General features: G+C 34.2%; 1 protein-coding gene across 3 annotated transcripts in view; it reads right to left on the reverse strand.

Moving 5' to 3' along the window:
* Positions 1 to 2,916: 2,916 nt before the first annotated feature.
* Positions 2,917 to 17,826, reverse strand: part of GABRA1 (gamma-aminobutyric acid type A receptor subunit alpha1) — a 60,700-nt gene continuing 45,790 nt past the window's right edge. For all 3 annotated transcript variants that reach the window (XM_073010541.1, XM_073010542.1, XM_008015218.3), the window contains 3 exons: positions 11,479 to 11,631; positions 7,020 to 7,222; positions 2,917 to 5,781 (listed from right to left, as the gene is read on the reverse strand). In XM_073010541.1, coding sequence (XP_072866642.1) covers positions 5,470 to 5,781; positions 7,020 to 7,222; positions 11,479 to 11,631 — 668 coding nt within the window. In that variant the 3' untranslated portion in view covers positions 2,917 to 5,469. The remainder of the gene's footprint in view (positions 5,782 to 7,019; positions 7,223 to 11,478; positions 11,632 to 17,826) is intronic.

Here is a 17,826-nt window from a genome sequence, read left to right on the forward strand (position 1 = left end):
CCAAAATTGACAAATGGGATCTCATTAAACTAAAGAGCTTCTGCACAGCAAAAGAAACTACCATCAGAGTGAGCAGGCAACCTACAGAATGGGAGAAAATTTTTGCAATCTACTCATCTGACAAAGGGCTAATATCCAGAACCTACAAAGAACTCAAACAAATTTACAAGAAAAAAACAAACAACCCCATCAAAAAGTGGGCCAAGGATATGAACAGACATTTCTCAAAAGAAGACATTCATACAGCCAACAGACACATGAAAAAATGCTCATCATCACTGGCCATCAGAGAAATGCAAATCAAAACCACAATGAGATACCATCTCACACCAGTTAGAATGGCGATCATTAAAAAGTCAGGATCACTATTTTTAAGAAGGGCCAAGATAATGCTGAAGATGAAGCTCGTAGCAGCAGACCATCTCCATCAATTTGCAAATACAAAATTTTTAATCTTGTTCATGCTCTAACTGAAGACAACTAACAATCAACAGCAAAGCAAAGAGCCAACACCATAGACATTTCTACTGGTTCAACTTACACAATTTTACTGAAAATTAAAGTTGAGCAAAGTTTCCACTTAATAGGTACCAAAACTATTATGCACAGATCAGTTGCAGACAAGAGCAAACCTTTCAGCAGAAATTTAAATAAATGTGACCACGATCTTGAAGCATTTCTTCTAGGAATTGCAACAGAAGATGGAATGGACTCTACCAGTACAATCCTGAAAACAGTGCTACCAAGATATCGAAGTGGTCCAATCAAAGCAAAAGTGAACTGGTCAAGGGCAAAGGTCATGACAACAGTTTTTTGCAACACTCAAAGCAATGTGTTTGTTGATTTTCTGGAAGGCCAAGGAATGATAACATCTGCTTATATGGGAGTATTTTGAAAAAGTTAGCCAAAACTTTTGCAAAAAAATGCCAAGAAAGCTTCACCAGAGAGCCCTTCTCCACCCCAACAATGCTGCTCGGGTCTTTCATCAAACTAGGGCAATTTTGCAAGAGTTTTGATTGGAAATCATTACCGTCCTGATTTGTCTCTTTCTGACATTTTTTGTTTTCTGGTCTTCACAATTTTTAAAGGACACTAATTGTCTTCAACTAATGTAAAAAATACTGCATTTACATGGTTATATTCCCAGGAGCCTCAGTTATTTAGGGATGGACTGGATGGTTGGTATCATTGCTTACAGAGGTGTCTTGAATTGGAGGAGCTTGTATTGAAAAAATAAAGTTTATATTGCTAAATCAAAACAAAAACTAGCTGGACTAACATTTTCATTTGAAGTCTTCCCTCATACTACTCCCCAGGTAAGTCTCCTATACTTACACATTTTTCAGTAATTACATGTAATACAGGAAATATGCTAATTTTAGATTCATTCTGAATCTCTATGAACTTTTGAGCTTTCCAAGATTATATTGTCATCTTCATCTCTGCAAACTCAGTATCTATCCCAGCAGCTAGAGGGATCTTAGAGGTTTCAAATGTTTCATTTGTGGTTTAATGGCTAATGACTCACAAAATTGGCATTAGATCCAAAGTCCACTCATTCAAAGTCCAGGTACAGGATGGTTTCAATTCCTCTTACACTTCAAGTTTCAACTTGAACATCATTAGTTTCTACAAATCCAGTTTGCTAGCCTTATGAAAAGTGGCAAAGCACTTCTTTTACATACTGGTTAGCATCCTCTACTTTATCATAATACTTATTTTATTATGTTCGATTGTTTTCCTTCCCCAACATAACCATTATTTTTGCAAGGAAAATGGTCATATTTACATCTACATCCCCATCATCAAGTACAGTATTTAATCTAGGGAAAATACTCAGCAAATGTTAGTAGAATTTAGTTAAATTAAATTAAATCAATGTTTGAAGTTAAACTATTTTGCTGAATTGTGAGTATAATATAGTCATGTTAGATGTTTATTACTGCTGGTCATAAGAGCTGGATAGATATCAGTAAACTCCAACAGAAGGTTATAACTAACTGGTACAATGAATTTCAAACAGATGGTCAGCAATAATGCCAAGCCCTTTCTTATTGTGATTTCTTTGATAATTATGTGGTGATCCTTGACATGAATTTGGTTTGATAGCCAAAATAGTCATCATTCACTGTATTCTTTTTTTTATGAGAACCCAGAAATCAACAAATGTGATGGTTCAGTTAGTTTATGTTGACAGTTTTATTTGAATAAATCATTCTGTCGGAGGATTTTTAATTGCGAGTTTTTATAAAGTTGTGAGTCATTACTAGGGAATATGTAGGTTTTATTTGTTAAGGTACAATTTATGTTGTTCTGGCACGACCATCATCTAAAACAGAAATTTTGTCTCATGTGGTCTGGTGTGTAGAAACCAATTATGGTTTTATGCCTATCATTGAAATGATTTTTCTATTGTCTTTTGTGTGATTATAAGTATTTCTTTACCTTGATGTGACTGATTATGGAAACCTTAAGGAATTTAAGTTAAAATGAAAAGTATTAATGATGTAACAACTTTGGCTACATACTGAGAGTCACCAGAACAGCTTATAAAATGACAATGATCAGATGTAACCTCAAAACAATTAAATCAGTGTCTCAGGATAGAATGGAAAATGAATTTCCTATACTATCAATACATATGAGCAAATTCCATTATCATTTCAGCATTTTCATTCTCTTATGTTTATATTTCATAAATTTCGAAGTGCTACCAGTAATACCAGAAACCTGGTGTTTAATTCATTTTTATATTATAAATAATTTTTCTAAATCATAGTTTAGGATCATACTATTAATATTTTTTAGTATCTTTCCAGTAGTCTAGATTCCTGCGAGCAGTTGGTACTTTTAGGTGCTTCTAATGTAAAAATGCATTAAAACAGAGCAATGAAAAGTCCTTTCAAAATATGAAAAGAAAGTCAAGTATTCCATTTTATTATTGAATAATGTTAGCTTTATTATTGTAGTAGAATACAGTATGACATAAAATTAAGAGCTTTTGCTAAACTCCGTAAAGCAACACATGCATCTGCCATAAACAACCTTTGATTCATGTTAGGTTTTATTGCCACTTCACTGCACTAAAGTGCAATAAACATTCAGTGTCATCTTTTAAAAAAATTTCCTGGGAGTAAACAGGAACTGTCCCCTATAAGAGTGTATCTTTATTTTCAAGGAAGACTTAACTAGTACTACATGGTTTAGCAAAGCACTGTAGAAAAGCTACATAGAATAATTTGTTTTTGATAAACTTTGCAATCATTTATACAGTAGAATAGTATCCACATATACTAACAAACTGAGAAATGATAGAAATGCAGTCATTGCATAGCAGGAAGCAGACTAATAAGAAATATTCACATCTAAGGAGCAAAATACAGACCAAAAGTTAGCCATGAGAAGTCTGGAAGGTAAAATGCTCTCAATAAACACATTAGGATAACGCCGAAAAATAACAAGATAAACAGCAACACAGAAGTTAGAGCCGTAATTTATTTTATTTTCTATACACAATATCTACACATGATATTGGTGGATGAAATGTCTTTGATTCAGCCTTCATTGGCCTAGCTTGTGAAATTTAGGCAGGACCAAATCAAACAATGAAGCACACGCAAAAAGAAAAGTGTGTTTAGGAAAACACGGTGTATTTTCCTATATCATTGGATAGCAGCTTTTTGAGAAAAAACGTTGCTCAAAACTTGGGTTTGGATCCCAACTGTCTTATTTGGCAATAATGCTAACAGGTTTATGCTGTAGTATTCTAAGTGTGTTTAGACCGTGACTTGTGGATTCTGAACACTAAATTTAAATATCTTTTAAACTCTATCAGACAAAAGGAGACTTCAAAAATACCTTCTGCATAAATATTTATCTCTAAAACATCTGGGCAGTAATGAAACAGACTAGAATTTTTATAAGGAAGTATTAATGGACCTCTTTTATTTAAAGCCCTTACATAGTATACCTAGAAATATATTGCTACAGTATAAATGAAATGTAATAATATTACTCAATAAAAGCTATTTTCTGTACATTCTTTTATGTATTTTATATTTAATGCTACATATGGTACAACACTTATTGAAATAGTTGGTGTTAGCAAATATAGCATAATATACAGTTCATTTTCTAGTTCCAACTAATGCTTCCCATTTTCTTTCTATATTACAATAGCCTAAAATAGGGAAATGTATGGCATGACTTGAACAGATAGCAACTGATCACTGTATACTAGACAACAGTTTGGAAATTATAAGTTTTGTCTACGTAAGTGGACTTCATACCCATATGTTTTAAGTTCCATGTGGTTCCTACTTGCTGTTCTGTTCTTAAATGCAGGTTCTAAATGTATTTCCATAGCATTTAACAACATTCTAACAGCTAAGAGCAGTGATTCTTACACAATATTTTAAGAACACAATTTTAAAAAAGTAAAAAATGTACAATCTCATGCTGTATATTTACATATATCTTTTATATATTCTATTTTTTGTTTGCTAGTCATAAATTTCAATCTAAAGCTTTTAATGTAGTTATATAAAAGAATACATTCAACAATTCCAGAGCTTGCAAAATATTTTTGCCCCTCTAAAAACATCTTCATAACGAGAATTAAGTGAGTATTGGGCTCATGTGCTATCTGAAAATAGGGTGAAAAAGGAAATATTTTAAAATTATTTTAGTTTAGTTTCTATTGAGTATACATGTCTGTTAAAATTATTCTTCCTTGAGTCTAGCGGTAAAAGCTCAGATGAAAGTGAAGAAACCTGCTTAAAGCATTTATCTTCATTGGACTAAATGTGCTCTACAATGAGCAACCGCACCTTTGCCTATGAAAGTTCCATGAATTTTAAAAGAGCGTTTTATGACAAAAATAATGTGTTAGGCATTTTTTTTTCAAAGAGAAATAATGGGGATCTTCAGCTTTGGAAACAAAATGTTAAAGCTATACATCAGTTTAAAAAGCAAAACAAAAACATAAGCACACCATAGTGTAATAAAGACATAGATTTTTTAAAGATTTTTCTTCATGAAACATTTATAATTTATCCTTTTAAACACCTTCACATAAAAATATTTTTGACATATACAGTATCTTTTTTTCTGAATATTTGGAAATATATATCTACAAATGACCTAGGGGTTATAGTTAAGTGTTATTTTTTTTTCTACTTTTTCTTGTATCTTGGAACCGTCTTGCCCCTCTTTTCTCTCTCATTCTGTCTCCTTCTGACATGATTTTGCTCTTTCACTTGCTCTGTCAGAATCCTGTCTCCACGCTGCATAGTCTGCTTTGCTCCAGACTGCCAGACAGGGGTCTCTTGTTCTTAAATGAATTATGAAAATAAGGAAACTTTCAAATTCTTTAAGACAGAGGCAATAAAGCAGATGGGAATTACTGCGTTGAGAACATAAATAAATTCCCAGTGCAGAGGACTGAACAACAGAATGTGAGTAAAAGATCTATTGATGTGGTGTGGGGGCTTTTAGCTGAGGCTCTCTGTTTAAATACGTAGCCCAGTAGACTAAGTTAAAGATTCCAAATAGCAGCGGGAAGGCTATTCTTGACAGTCGGTCAATTTTGCTGACACTGTTAAAGGTTTTCTTGGGTTCTGGTGGTTTTGTTTCGGGCTTGACCTCTTTGGGTTCTATGGTTGCACTTTTAGCAATGGTGGCTAAGCCTGGGTCACCCCTGGCCAAATTAGGGGTGTAGCTGGTTGCTGTTGGAGCATAAGTGTTGTTTTTCTTAATAAGAGGATCCTTTACTTTCTTTGGCTGTAAAAAGAAAGAGTAATGCATTTTGTTTAGTAAACAGTGAGAAGCAAAAGTGTAAGTTGCTGAGCAAGGTGGCCCTAATTTTGCAACCTAAATCTGTGCCTTATTTAAGAATTTAAAAACATAATGTATGCCTGTCTTATTACAATAAATTCAAAATGCAGACAGTATTTAATAGCCTTTTGTCATCAAGAAGTGCAGCACCTTAGATTTTATCAAATATGGTCAATGTTACCACTACAGAAGATTTTCTTATCTAATGCATTTGTGTAACTATGGGATAAACACAGTTAAAACAATTTATTTACTATAGAACTTCTAAGCCCCTTTAATATGTTGTGACCAGAAAATACAGTATGTAGCAATATTCAAGAGGGCATCAACATAGAACTGAATTTTCAGGGAGTATCTTAAGACACTAATATTCGGTAGAACCAAGTTTCAGAAAAGCTGCTGTCAAGTGACTCCTTCTAGATTATTTCTAAACATCTTAAAATCTCTTTGTCTCTGTCTTTGCTCTTCATCACAGCATCCCAAAGTTTACTTGCATTTTGACATGCTTGTTCTTCAAACCCCACAAATAGAGTTATCCTCCCAAGCTGTGACATAAAATCCATACTGTGTAATAGGTTCTAACTGAGGGAAGCAGCAGTATTCTCAACTTGAACATTTTCTACCATGAGGCATTTCTTGGTAATTTCTGTGTGTTATGATCCCTAAAGCGTATGTCTATTTTGGAAAGAGAAAATGTGCCTGCCCTTGACTTTGCAGAGAACTAGGGATGGTTCATGTGGCAAACTTAGTTTAATTGAGTCATTATGGTTATACATTTATGACCAAATGATTAGGCTCAGAAAATAACCAAAAGAATATAACTTTCAAGTTACAAAATTATAATGCAGTTGGTAAATAAAGGATTTGAGTAAGTTTATTTGCTCCTAATATTAGGTTTATCAAAACTGTTCTCAAATCAAGAGAAACCACAGGAAAGCATATTTGACCAGAAATGTTCGCCTGTCTCTCCTTTATCTCCTCCACTTTATACATCTATTCACCTGAATGACCTCTCCCTTTAGCAGTAACAAAGTTGTCATGCCACTTAATTGTTTATGACATAAGAAAAAAAGAATCCTTATTATTCTGCATACTCCATCCAAGACCACAGACCGAAACATACCATTTCATAGGTTTAAAGAGACATAATAGTGATGTACTACAGTGACTATTAAAGCATTTACCTTTTCTGGAACCACACTTTTGCCATCCCATGCATAACCTCTCTTGGTGAAATAGTTTACTGTGGCAAACTCAATCAGAGCTGAGAACACAAAGGCATAGCACACTGCAATAAACCAATCCATAGCTGTTGCATAAGCCACCTTCGGGAGGGAGTTTCTGGCACTGATGCTTAGCGTTGTCATGGTGAGCACAGTTGTTACTCCTGTAAGGGGGAAAAAGTAAACCATACGTGATGCCAGTTCATACTATGAAATTTCACCATGATAGGACAGCCTACTTGAACAAAAGGAAATCAATAGTATCATGACAGAATTTGGTTTCTAGATCATCTTATTTTGGTTTGGAATTGACAAGTCTTAATTTAACTCCAGTGTGGTCTGTGATTCATGGAATGGCAGCACTGAGGAAGATATCTTGTAGGAATAAAATTCTCTGCTATTGAGGTGCTGTTAAGAAGACAGCAAGTTCTTTAAATTAGCACTTTGAACCTGGGTGTCCTGGGTAAGACAAGAAATAATATTCCTCACTGAACCTAGTTCTTGATATAGAAATCACAGATCTTCACTGCCTGTGATCCACAAGCAACTTCTGGATACTCAGCTCTGTTTAATGTTCTATGTACCCTAAATATATAAAACAGGATGCCAGTAACTTTTTGAAAATTTATAGATAATTGAACAATTTGGGGATAATTGCCACATTTTTGGCTCATGGTTTTACGCTATCTTTCCTGATTCAAAAATAGCTACACTTTTAAAGAAATTCCTAAATCCGACATATATAGATAGAGACATGTGTGTCTCATATACATACACATATACACACACTCACATATATATACACACATATATATAATAATACAGTTTATGTAACTTGCTAGAGAATACACAGCTAAGAAGTAGCAGTACCAACATTTGAACACAATTGTTCAAATGTTACAATCTTTTTTTCTTTCTGATAAGGCTGCCTCGTCTTTCTTACTCTGCACATCCACCCCTAGTGATTAAAATGTCCTCTATTCAAAGAAGTTTTCAAGTTAGCCCATTTTGATTTACTTACACAATTATATAAGCTAGTATGAGAAAGATGATACCCTCTAACGTTCACTTACCAAATACTGTCAACCTACTCTATGTAATGCACTATACTCAGTACAAAAGTATAATGCTGTCAGGTTCCCTTTAAACAATTTGAAAATGTTTAAAAAACAGTTCACAGTTACCCATTCAGGGTGGACCAGGCCACATATTTTAGAAATAATTCTAACCTCTTCCAGTGACTAGTCTCAGCCCTACCACTTAGCTCTATGACCTCTGCTAAGTGATTTAACTTGTAGGAATCTCTGTCCCCATATCTGTAAAAGGGATGACTTGTCTTTCATTCTCTCCAGTGTCTATACCATTGTTGAAATTCTAGGAGAAGGACATTTTTGCTCACTCACTCAAAAGACTATCATGAGGATTAAATGCAATGACATGTAAATTCGGGCTCCTGAATTTACATGTCAATATTAACTTTAGCAAATATTAGGGTAATTAAAATTCAGGGCAACTGAGTTTCAAATCCCTGTTCTGTAACTGCTGAATGACCTTGAGAAAATTGCCTTAAAATCCTGAGCTTCTGGGGTTTATCAATTTTTTTTTCTTGTAAGTTGATTTAATAAGTTTAACTCGGAGGGCTATTATGAATATTAAGTAAGGTAATGCAATGAAGTGTTTAGCACTTAGCCTGATAATAAGGGCAAAACTAATGACTATTATAATTGACAACTTTAGTCTTTTTTGATAAATCTCTACTACAATAAATTCAATTTTTTAAAATAAATTTGGTTTATGTAGTCAGCTGTCAGAAGTAATGTGGGAATGGGTATTTTTAAACCAAATGTGTCCATAAATTAAGAGCAGTTAAGAAGATTAACATAAAGATACAATTTGTGCCATAGGATAATACAATTCCTGTTATAGGAAAAGAGAAAGAACATAGATTTGTTGAACAGCTTTTAAGTTCCAAGTACCGAACCTGACAATGTATATATTTTATTTTATTTGTCTCACTTTAAAAAAAAAAAAACAGCATTACTTTACTTTCCTTGTACTTTCATTTAACAGACAACTGAAGCTCCTTAAGAGGAAGCAAATTTGCCAATGCCATACAGCTGGTAGGTGGTGAGACTGAATCTCAAACTTGGATGTATTTGGCAGCAAAATTAAGTGACCACATTGCCTCCAAATGAGAGACAGCATGGAAAACCAAGAATATGGTCTTTTAAGGCGTAAGATAGACTGCAACCTTGTTTCATTCTGGATGTCTTTTAATAAATGGTTATACTAACAAGTACAACTTTTGTTTGGTTGGTTCTTTTATTCTTTTTAAATCCACATGATCCTTCTAGGCATCTCACAGAGCTCAGGAAAAAAAATGTGCTGAGTTCAAACTAAAAAGCATAGAAACATGTACAAAATAAATGTTAAAAGGTGAAAAGTCTAGAAAATTGTATTCGTGACTCTAGTGAACTTAAAATATTAGAAACATAAAACTTGAAACACAAAAATACTTGTCACAACTAAGTTTACAAACATATAGTTATGTTCATCAAAGGCCATGAGTCTGTTGAGGTATAAGATTGCTGAAAAAGTGAATAGCAATATTTTCTGACCTACACCATCTGAAATGCTGTAAATAATTTTCGAATCAAAAGAGTAGAATTTGTTGGTGTGGGAAGGGGAATATCACCTTTTAAAATAATCTTTTTCAATATAGTGTTGTACTCACACTACAAAACTAAAATAAAACAAAACATAAATACGTCCTGCATTTATTTTTTTAATTTCCTGGTGAGAAAAAGGCAGACTCACACAGATATAAGCATCTTAACAACACTTAGTCTTCAGCGACTTCATTGCTAGTTCATATTGACACGTGGTAATGGGAAAGAATGAGTATGCAATGAACTGTTCTTTTGTTCTGCAGCTGCAATTATTCTGAATATTAATTTAGCTATATGCTTAGGCTATTGTCAGAGCAATGACTTGGTGTTTGCCAATCTAGAAGCATATTGCCAAGTTCAGAAGAAAATACACGTTTCTGGTACTTGTAGCAGAGTCCTGTTTTTTTTTTTCTGAGATTACTGATATTTCATACACTACATATTATTGAAAGATGATATCACAGGAATTTCTTCAGGTGAATAATCCTCAGTTTAGACTATAAGCTTCTTAAGGCTTTTATCCTTTAGCATAGCTCTTAAAAACAGCAGGTGCCTAGTTGATATTTGTGGAATGAACCTTGATAATTGCACCTTTAACCAATAAATATGTAGTTGTGATTTCCAAATGAAGTTAACCACAATACTCCCATTTCAATTATTTTCATTGCAGCAGGATAGCTCAGAGGTGATGATACAGCATTGTTATTAGGCGAACACACTCCAGAGCTAAATGCTAGGGTCCTAGTCCTGGCTCCATCTAATAGCTCCTAACTATGGGCAGATTACTTAATCTGTTGTTTCTTAGATTTCACTTTTAAAACCGGAAAGAATAATGGCAGATAGAATTTGTTTTATGGTTAAGTAATATAGGCTAATCGTATAGAATAGTGCCTAGTATAAAAGCATTTGATTTTGTGATTACTCAATTTTAAGCTTCAGAATGCAATTTTTGTAAGGAGAGTGGTGGTTTGTGTTCAGTTCACTACTGCATTCTGGGTCTAGAAGATATTGTATTGGAATCTTTCATTTTTATCAGCCTGTAAAATACAGTTGAGATAGTATACTGGGATATAGGCAGGAAATACCTTTTCATATCAAATGCACACTCTAAAATAATACATAAGGAAATAAGTTTTCATATTAGTAAAAGGTTGTTTACCCTTTAAACAATACTCAATTATATTTCTTAACTTGAAGCATGTAGGTCATTAAAAATGTCATAATAGAAAAAATGAATGCATGTAACTCTACAGAAGTGCACACATCAGGTAAAGTGACATATTCCCATACTGATACAATGGTCATTAATTAGCTCTCCCTACTTAAAGAAACCCTGCTTTTTATTAACGTAAATAAGTAGTTCTGCTGATATCTTCTAAGCTTCTCGAACAACTCAGTGACTCATGTTATACATCCTAAATATATTATTTAAATATTAAGTTTTTATTTATGTATTTTTAATATTATGCATTTTGTGCCTGATTCATGTCATTTTTATCTCAAAATATCAAATCAAATGTTCATTAATACCATCTATTCATAAATACTAAAACAGCATGCTAGTTGAATTAAGGTTTTTTTTAAAAAAACCACATACCATAATGACAGTGGCAATTTCTTGAACCTTTCTGTTGTATGAACTTCATATTTGAATGTATAATTTTTTTTTAATTTCTCTTTGCAACATCACAGATATGACATAACTTCTCCTCCATACCTTTCCTTGGGTATGTATCTTGATCGGCACTTACCAAAGACAGTTCTTGCTGGTACAGACTCTCTGTTGAGCCAGAAGGACACTTGTGAGAGAATCACTGTCATTATGCATGGCAGGTATGTTTGAATAACAAAGTAGCCAATCTTTCTCTTCAAGTGGAAATGAGTGGTCATAACAACATATTCTCCTGAGAAGTAAAACAGACACGAAAGATGAGCAATTTGACCTTGGAAAAAAGTAATCTCTGAGATTTACTATGAGTACCAAACGTCTGAGAGTTAGACACATCCTTTCTCCATGTGACATCCAGTTCTTGGAGAAAAAAGTTTTTATCCGGAAAATAAAAGAAACATACTTAACACACAGTAAAATGACTCTGAGGTGCCAGAGTCTTTAAAGATATTCTTACCTCTTAATTCAAATACATCACATATTGAAGGAACAAACTTGAGTTTATATTTAAGGACTGGCTTTCCAATCCTTAAACTGACGGAGAAGGCAAAATGCTAAACCCTGTGACGTAGACCAATGGATCAGAAACAGATCAGATCTCCAGTGTGTCCATTACAGAGCAGATCCACAATACCTACTGAAGAAGCTTTTGTGTGTATGTCAGGACAGTTTAATTTTAGCTCCAGAACTGCATTAAGTATCTCTTTGACATCAGATGAGTAATTTAGCATGGTCTGATCTACAAAATAAAGAGAGTGGGCTAGAACCTTTTGTTTCTCAGAATTTATTTTCCAGGATCATCTGGGAAACTTTTGAAGAACGCAGTTCTTCAAATCCCAACTAGATTTACAAACCGTTATTTGAATGGCCAGGAAAATCTGTATATTTATAACCAGCTTTTGAGTTTGTCCCAGTTCCTAGACTGATGTGGGAAACAGTGGTCTAGTCAGGCGCTCTCCAAGGTCCTTAAATACTCCAAATTCTGACTTCAGTTAGAGGTATAAAGCAGTAGCCACACAACCCGAATTGCAGGAGGGTCTTATTGTTTCTCTTTTTGCTTTACAGTTTCTCAGTTAAAAATCTTAGAATTGTTTAGCCTTATTCACTCAGAACATAGGGTTAATTATCTGTGGATGGATAGGAGAAAAACAGATGTGTTATGGCTAAGAAAGCACCATTCTCTTTAGAACTCACCTTTCTCCTTCCTTTCTTCTCCAAACTTCTCCCTACTTGACCTAACATTTTTCTCAGCCTATGTGCCTCTGACCTCAGCCCCTATCAAGTGACTACCACTGTTCAGAACCTGTTAATCTTTATAATTAAAGCCCTTTTCTCAGTCTTGGAGCTGGAGCTGGCTACACACCTTCTTCACAGCTTTAAGAAATGCCTGTCCTGGCCTTATTGATAGTACACTCTTGATTTCTATTTTCATTTTATATCTCATTTTTAATCTATTTTGTGCACTCATTGATTATTTCAATAAAAATTATTTATCAAATTATTTATATCTGTTGGGCCACTCTTTTCATTTTTCTTCAAACTAAAAATAGGGATTTCTGAAGAAAATGAGGTATAATTTTGCCCTCAACTCTCTTCCTTACTTTCTCTTGTCTGTAACAAGGAATTCTTCCTCTCACCCCTGCTTCTAGTGTCATCTTTATCTAGACGTGCAGATGGCTACAAAATTTACATCTGTAAGTGACCACATCTTCAAAATAACTAACAGTTATTCTGTATTCCCAAATCTAGACTAGACAATATCTCATCCCACAGATGCTGGTTTTCATTGACACCACCAATTAGATTTGTCCAAAATAGCTAACCATAGCTAACTTTTTCCACAAAAGAATGACCAGCATGCAGCAATGCTGCTTCTTCACTGAGATCCTTTCTTAACTAGTGGCACTATCATTGGTCAGTTCACTCAAGCTACAAACCAGGAATTAATCACTGGATGTTAGATAGTGCTATGGAAAGAGAGAGGAAGGAGTCAGCTGATCACCACAATTTCAGTTTCTCCTGGGCATTATCACTGCTTTTATCTCTTCTGACCTCATGGTCACTGTGCTTATTTCCCTTGTAGACTGTGTCTTGTTTGCCTCCAGTCCTTCGTGCCTTCTTTGTTTCTTGTTTGGCTCTAGTCACATCCTAACACCAATTTTTCCTAAATTTTGATGTAGAGTGATCTTTCACATGTGTGATTCTGCCACTCTTTTTTTTTTTTTTAACTTAAAATATCTTAATGGAGTCCAACTAGCAACATTAGGCTTTCTCAACCTCAGCACTATTGATGATTTTGAACAGAAAATCATTTATTGAAGGTGGCTTCCCTATTCATTGTAGAATGTTTAGCAGCATTCCTGGGTTCTACACACTAGAGGCCAGTAGTAAACAGTTGCCCCTCTCTTGTGTGACAGTATAAACTGATTCCAGTTTTACAAAGTAAAAAGCAAACTTTCTAATCTGTGTTTAAGACTATGCATAGCATAGCTCTAATATGCACTGAATTCCTTTGTCTCTTCAAACACTTCAACATCTCAATATATTGTCCTACAAAACTCTACTTATCTTCTGCAGCTGCATATTTTGCTCATCTATAGGCTGGTTCCAGCCCAAGTACCAGGTCCTCAGTGGAATAGAAATTATTGTCCTATAGAAGAAAATGTATTCGTTTTTGGAAGCAAATGAATTTGACTTCAAAACCCAGACCTGCTATTTTCCTGTTGCGTTGCTTTTGGTAACTCACTTAAACTCTCTTATCCTTAGTTTTCTTGTTTACAAAATAGTCAAAAGCACAATATTGGGATAAAAAAAATAATGGCTCTAATTAAGATGATACTATGTAACCACGTTAAAATGTTAAAAAAAAAAAAATTTAGCTTGTTTCTCCGTTTTCTTCACATTTCTCCTCAATCAGAATTCGTAGAAGTGTTGGTAGAATAACACATCCTGCTTTCTCTAGCAGGAAGTTATCTATGTACTTATGCCTGATTTCATTATTAATTGTTATTGATAATAGTACCTGCCCTTTACTGCACACTTACTGTGTTCAACTTTACAACTCTTGTTTATATTAACAATATCTCATACTTTGCATTTTAATTATTTAACTACATATACCCCTCCCACCAAACTAAAAGCTAATTAAAGAGAATAATAGTTATTTGGTTATGTAGCATGACCAGCCATATCCTCAGTATTTAATACCTGCCTATAGTGAAAATGGATGCACTGAGGCTTACAGTCACTCAATCAAAACAAAATGCACAAACATCTTTCTTTTAAAGGACAAATGGAACGTTACCAGATTAATTTCTTATTATTTTCTGTGTGTTCCTCTAGTGATACCTTTAAGGTCATTTGAAAAGAAAGAAGTGATCCAGATTTTAGAAAAATGTAGACAAACAATTTTTCCAAAACACTACTGAAATATAGTCCTGTGTGGACATACCCATGCTACACTTCACCATCTCAGGGGCACGCATTATTATTCCTAACAATTCATTCCATTGCAGCCTGCAAAATGTCACCAGCTCAAAGAAAAAAAATTCATCTTTATATAATATCAGAAAAATGAGGGTGTGTATACATTCCATTATCTTTTGTTGTTCTCAACATGACATTTTTGCAAAGATCCTGAAGAGAATATAATTTTTTGAGATCTGAAGAGCTATTATTTGACATTATATTTGTTTTATAAACAACTTTTTCCCTAACAGATTACAGGAGAAATAGAAGATATTCCAATGTCTTGAAACCTTTTCCTAAATTAAGTACAATTTTAAGAGTGTTGGCACAAAACTTTCAAATAAGGAAGAAAAGGGGAGCAATATCAGAATCACGTAATAACTTTAAAATGAAAGAAAAACACAACAAAAACAAAAATCCCAGTCACCTAAATTGGATTGAAATAATATGTCTAGACAAAGTGCTTATGCACAAAGCATGTCAAATTATTTTCCTCTAATTCAACAATCTAGGATAATTGTAATTCAAATATCCTTGCAGTTTATTTAACCCTGAAGGGAGCTTTTAAATTAGATGTGACAATAGTTCTGATATATTGCAATACAAAATTAAGGAGAGTGGAAGAAAGGAAACTAATATCATTTTCCAAAACAGCATTAAAGGTTTGTTTAGACCTGGATTTCAATCTTTGCTTTCTCATATATTAGTTACTTGAAGGTAAATACCTTGTGTGGGTTCATTTGGCTTCAGTTTCCTGATTTGTCCAATTAATAGTATTTAACTTAACTGTCTCCTAGGATGATGTGAGGATAAAATTACATAATATGAGTGAAAGTACTTTTTAAAAATTTGATTTCTATGGAGACTTACAGCATGAAGATTAAAAACACAGACATGTATTCTCTCTCTAGCTCAGAGAATCAACCAACTTGGTCATTCAACAAAATTGTATTGAACACTGATTCTTTGTGAAGCTGTCATTTTCCTTGCAAGTATTCTAAACTTGATGTTTTCTATGGATACTAATATTGAAAAATGATTTTTCTATCAAGAATATTATTGCGAAAGTGGTAGTTATGTTTTTTAATTGCTTCAGAGATTCTAAATAGAGATAAGGGGACACTGATCATAGCTCTAGATCATTTAGCCTTGCTGGGGCCATGTCCTCAATTTGAAATATAAATGATTTGACCAAATGACCACAGAAGTCCTTTCCCCCTGCCCCAGAACTTGCATTCTCTAGTTAAAATTATTTCTCTGGACACCATGTATTAGTCTTTATAAATGGAAGCTCCTTGGCTCTTTGGATGAATGCTGATCACCATTGTTACTCCTTAGTCAAAGAAGACCGTTGTTTTTCTTATTATATTGATCCTTCAGGATCATCATCACATCAACTCATGCATAGAAGACTCTGTGTCCAAAAAAGAGAATCCTACAATGTTTCTTAGTCATCTCTTTTAAGGATTAACAATAGTCATTCAGAAGAAACTTTCTTTTTCACCAAACTTACCAAATTTTCTTATAATCAAATTTATTTAGGTAAATATGGAGAACTTGCAGTCATCATTGTGTGTTTTTAAAACATTGCATGGCATTACCTTATTATTGTTTTCTGGACACTGATATTATGCTTCACGCCCAATTGAATTATTTTATTTTTCTTTATAAGTTATATTTCATGTCCTTAAGTCACTGTAGTAATTTTTGCATGGGCTCTCCTTAAACAATTACTTAGAAAAGATAATGTGGTGAGGGTGGAAAGAAGCAAGGGGTTATGCCACCCTCAACACATCAAGTAGAAATGACCTCTTCTTTATGCCATCACGTAGTTCCCTTATACTAGCTTTATTATTATTTTGAGACAGAGTCTCACTCTGTTACCCACGTTGGAGTGCAGTGGTGCAATCTCGGCTCAGTGCAGCTTCTACCTCCCTGGGTTCATGTGATCCTCACACCTTAGCTTCCCAAGTGTCTGGGACTACAGACATGCAACACCATAGCCAGATAATTTTTCAATTTTTTGTAGAGATGGGATTTCTCCATGTTGCCCAGGTTGGTTTGGAACACCTGGGCTCAAGTGATCTGATCTGCCTGTCTCAGCCTCCCAAAGTGCTGAGATTACAGGCATGAGTTACTGCACCCAGCCCTACTCTTATCATTAATAGTAATATCGGACACTTAGTGCATACATTTTACAAACCAGATACTCTTCTAGGCAGTTTACATACATTTCCTTATTTCCATCTCACAATAGCTCATGAAAAAGATACATACAAAAAAAAAAAAAAAAAGAAAAATTAAAATACTTGTCAAAAGTCACACAGCAAAGAAGTTGCAAAACCAGCATTGAAATCTTTGTAGTATAACTTCAGGGTTGATACTCTTAATAAATATGCTTCCACATCTTATGTGTCTCTGATGCCTGTTGTTGGTATGACATGTAGTTGAGAGTACATACCCTGCAGGTCGACAACCCAGGTTCAAATCCTAGTTCTGCCACTTCCCAGCTGTGTGACCTTGGAATAATGTTTAAACTTCTCTGGGCCCCCATATATCCCATCTGTAAAATGGGGATAATAATACTACCTAAATTCTAGGATTTTTGTGAGTATTGGATATGAAGAATAGAACAATGCCAATGCATGTTAGCTATTTATCTCACTCAACTAAGAGCTTCTGAAGGGCAGGGGATTTGTGCCTTTCATCTCTCTTCTTCAAGCCCAGTCACCGTGTCAGACACAGTAAATGAACAAGCAATTTAAGGAATACATGGACAAACAAATGAATAATAAAGATACATTGGATTTGAAAACCAACTGGATCATCTTTCCCGTTTGCTTATTTCTCTGCCATATACTCTGTCAAATAGTATTTTTCTGCCAGGTGAGTAACGGCACTTAAAACTGAGGCTCTAACTAAATATTCTTTTCCTAAATTTAATGGCAGAATCCAAGGAAGA

This window comes from Chlorocebus sabaeus, chromosome 23 (assembly GCF_047675955.1).
Source record: "Chlorocebus sabaeus isolate Y175 chromosome 23, mChlSab1.0.hap1, whole genome shotgun sequence".
NCBI lineage: Eukaryota > Metazoa > Chordata > Mammalia > Primates > Cercopithecidae > Chlorocebus > Chlorocebus sabaeus.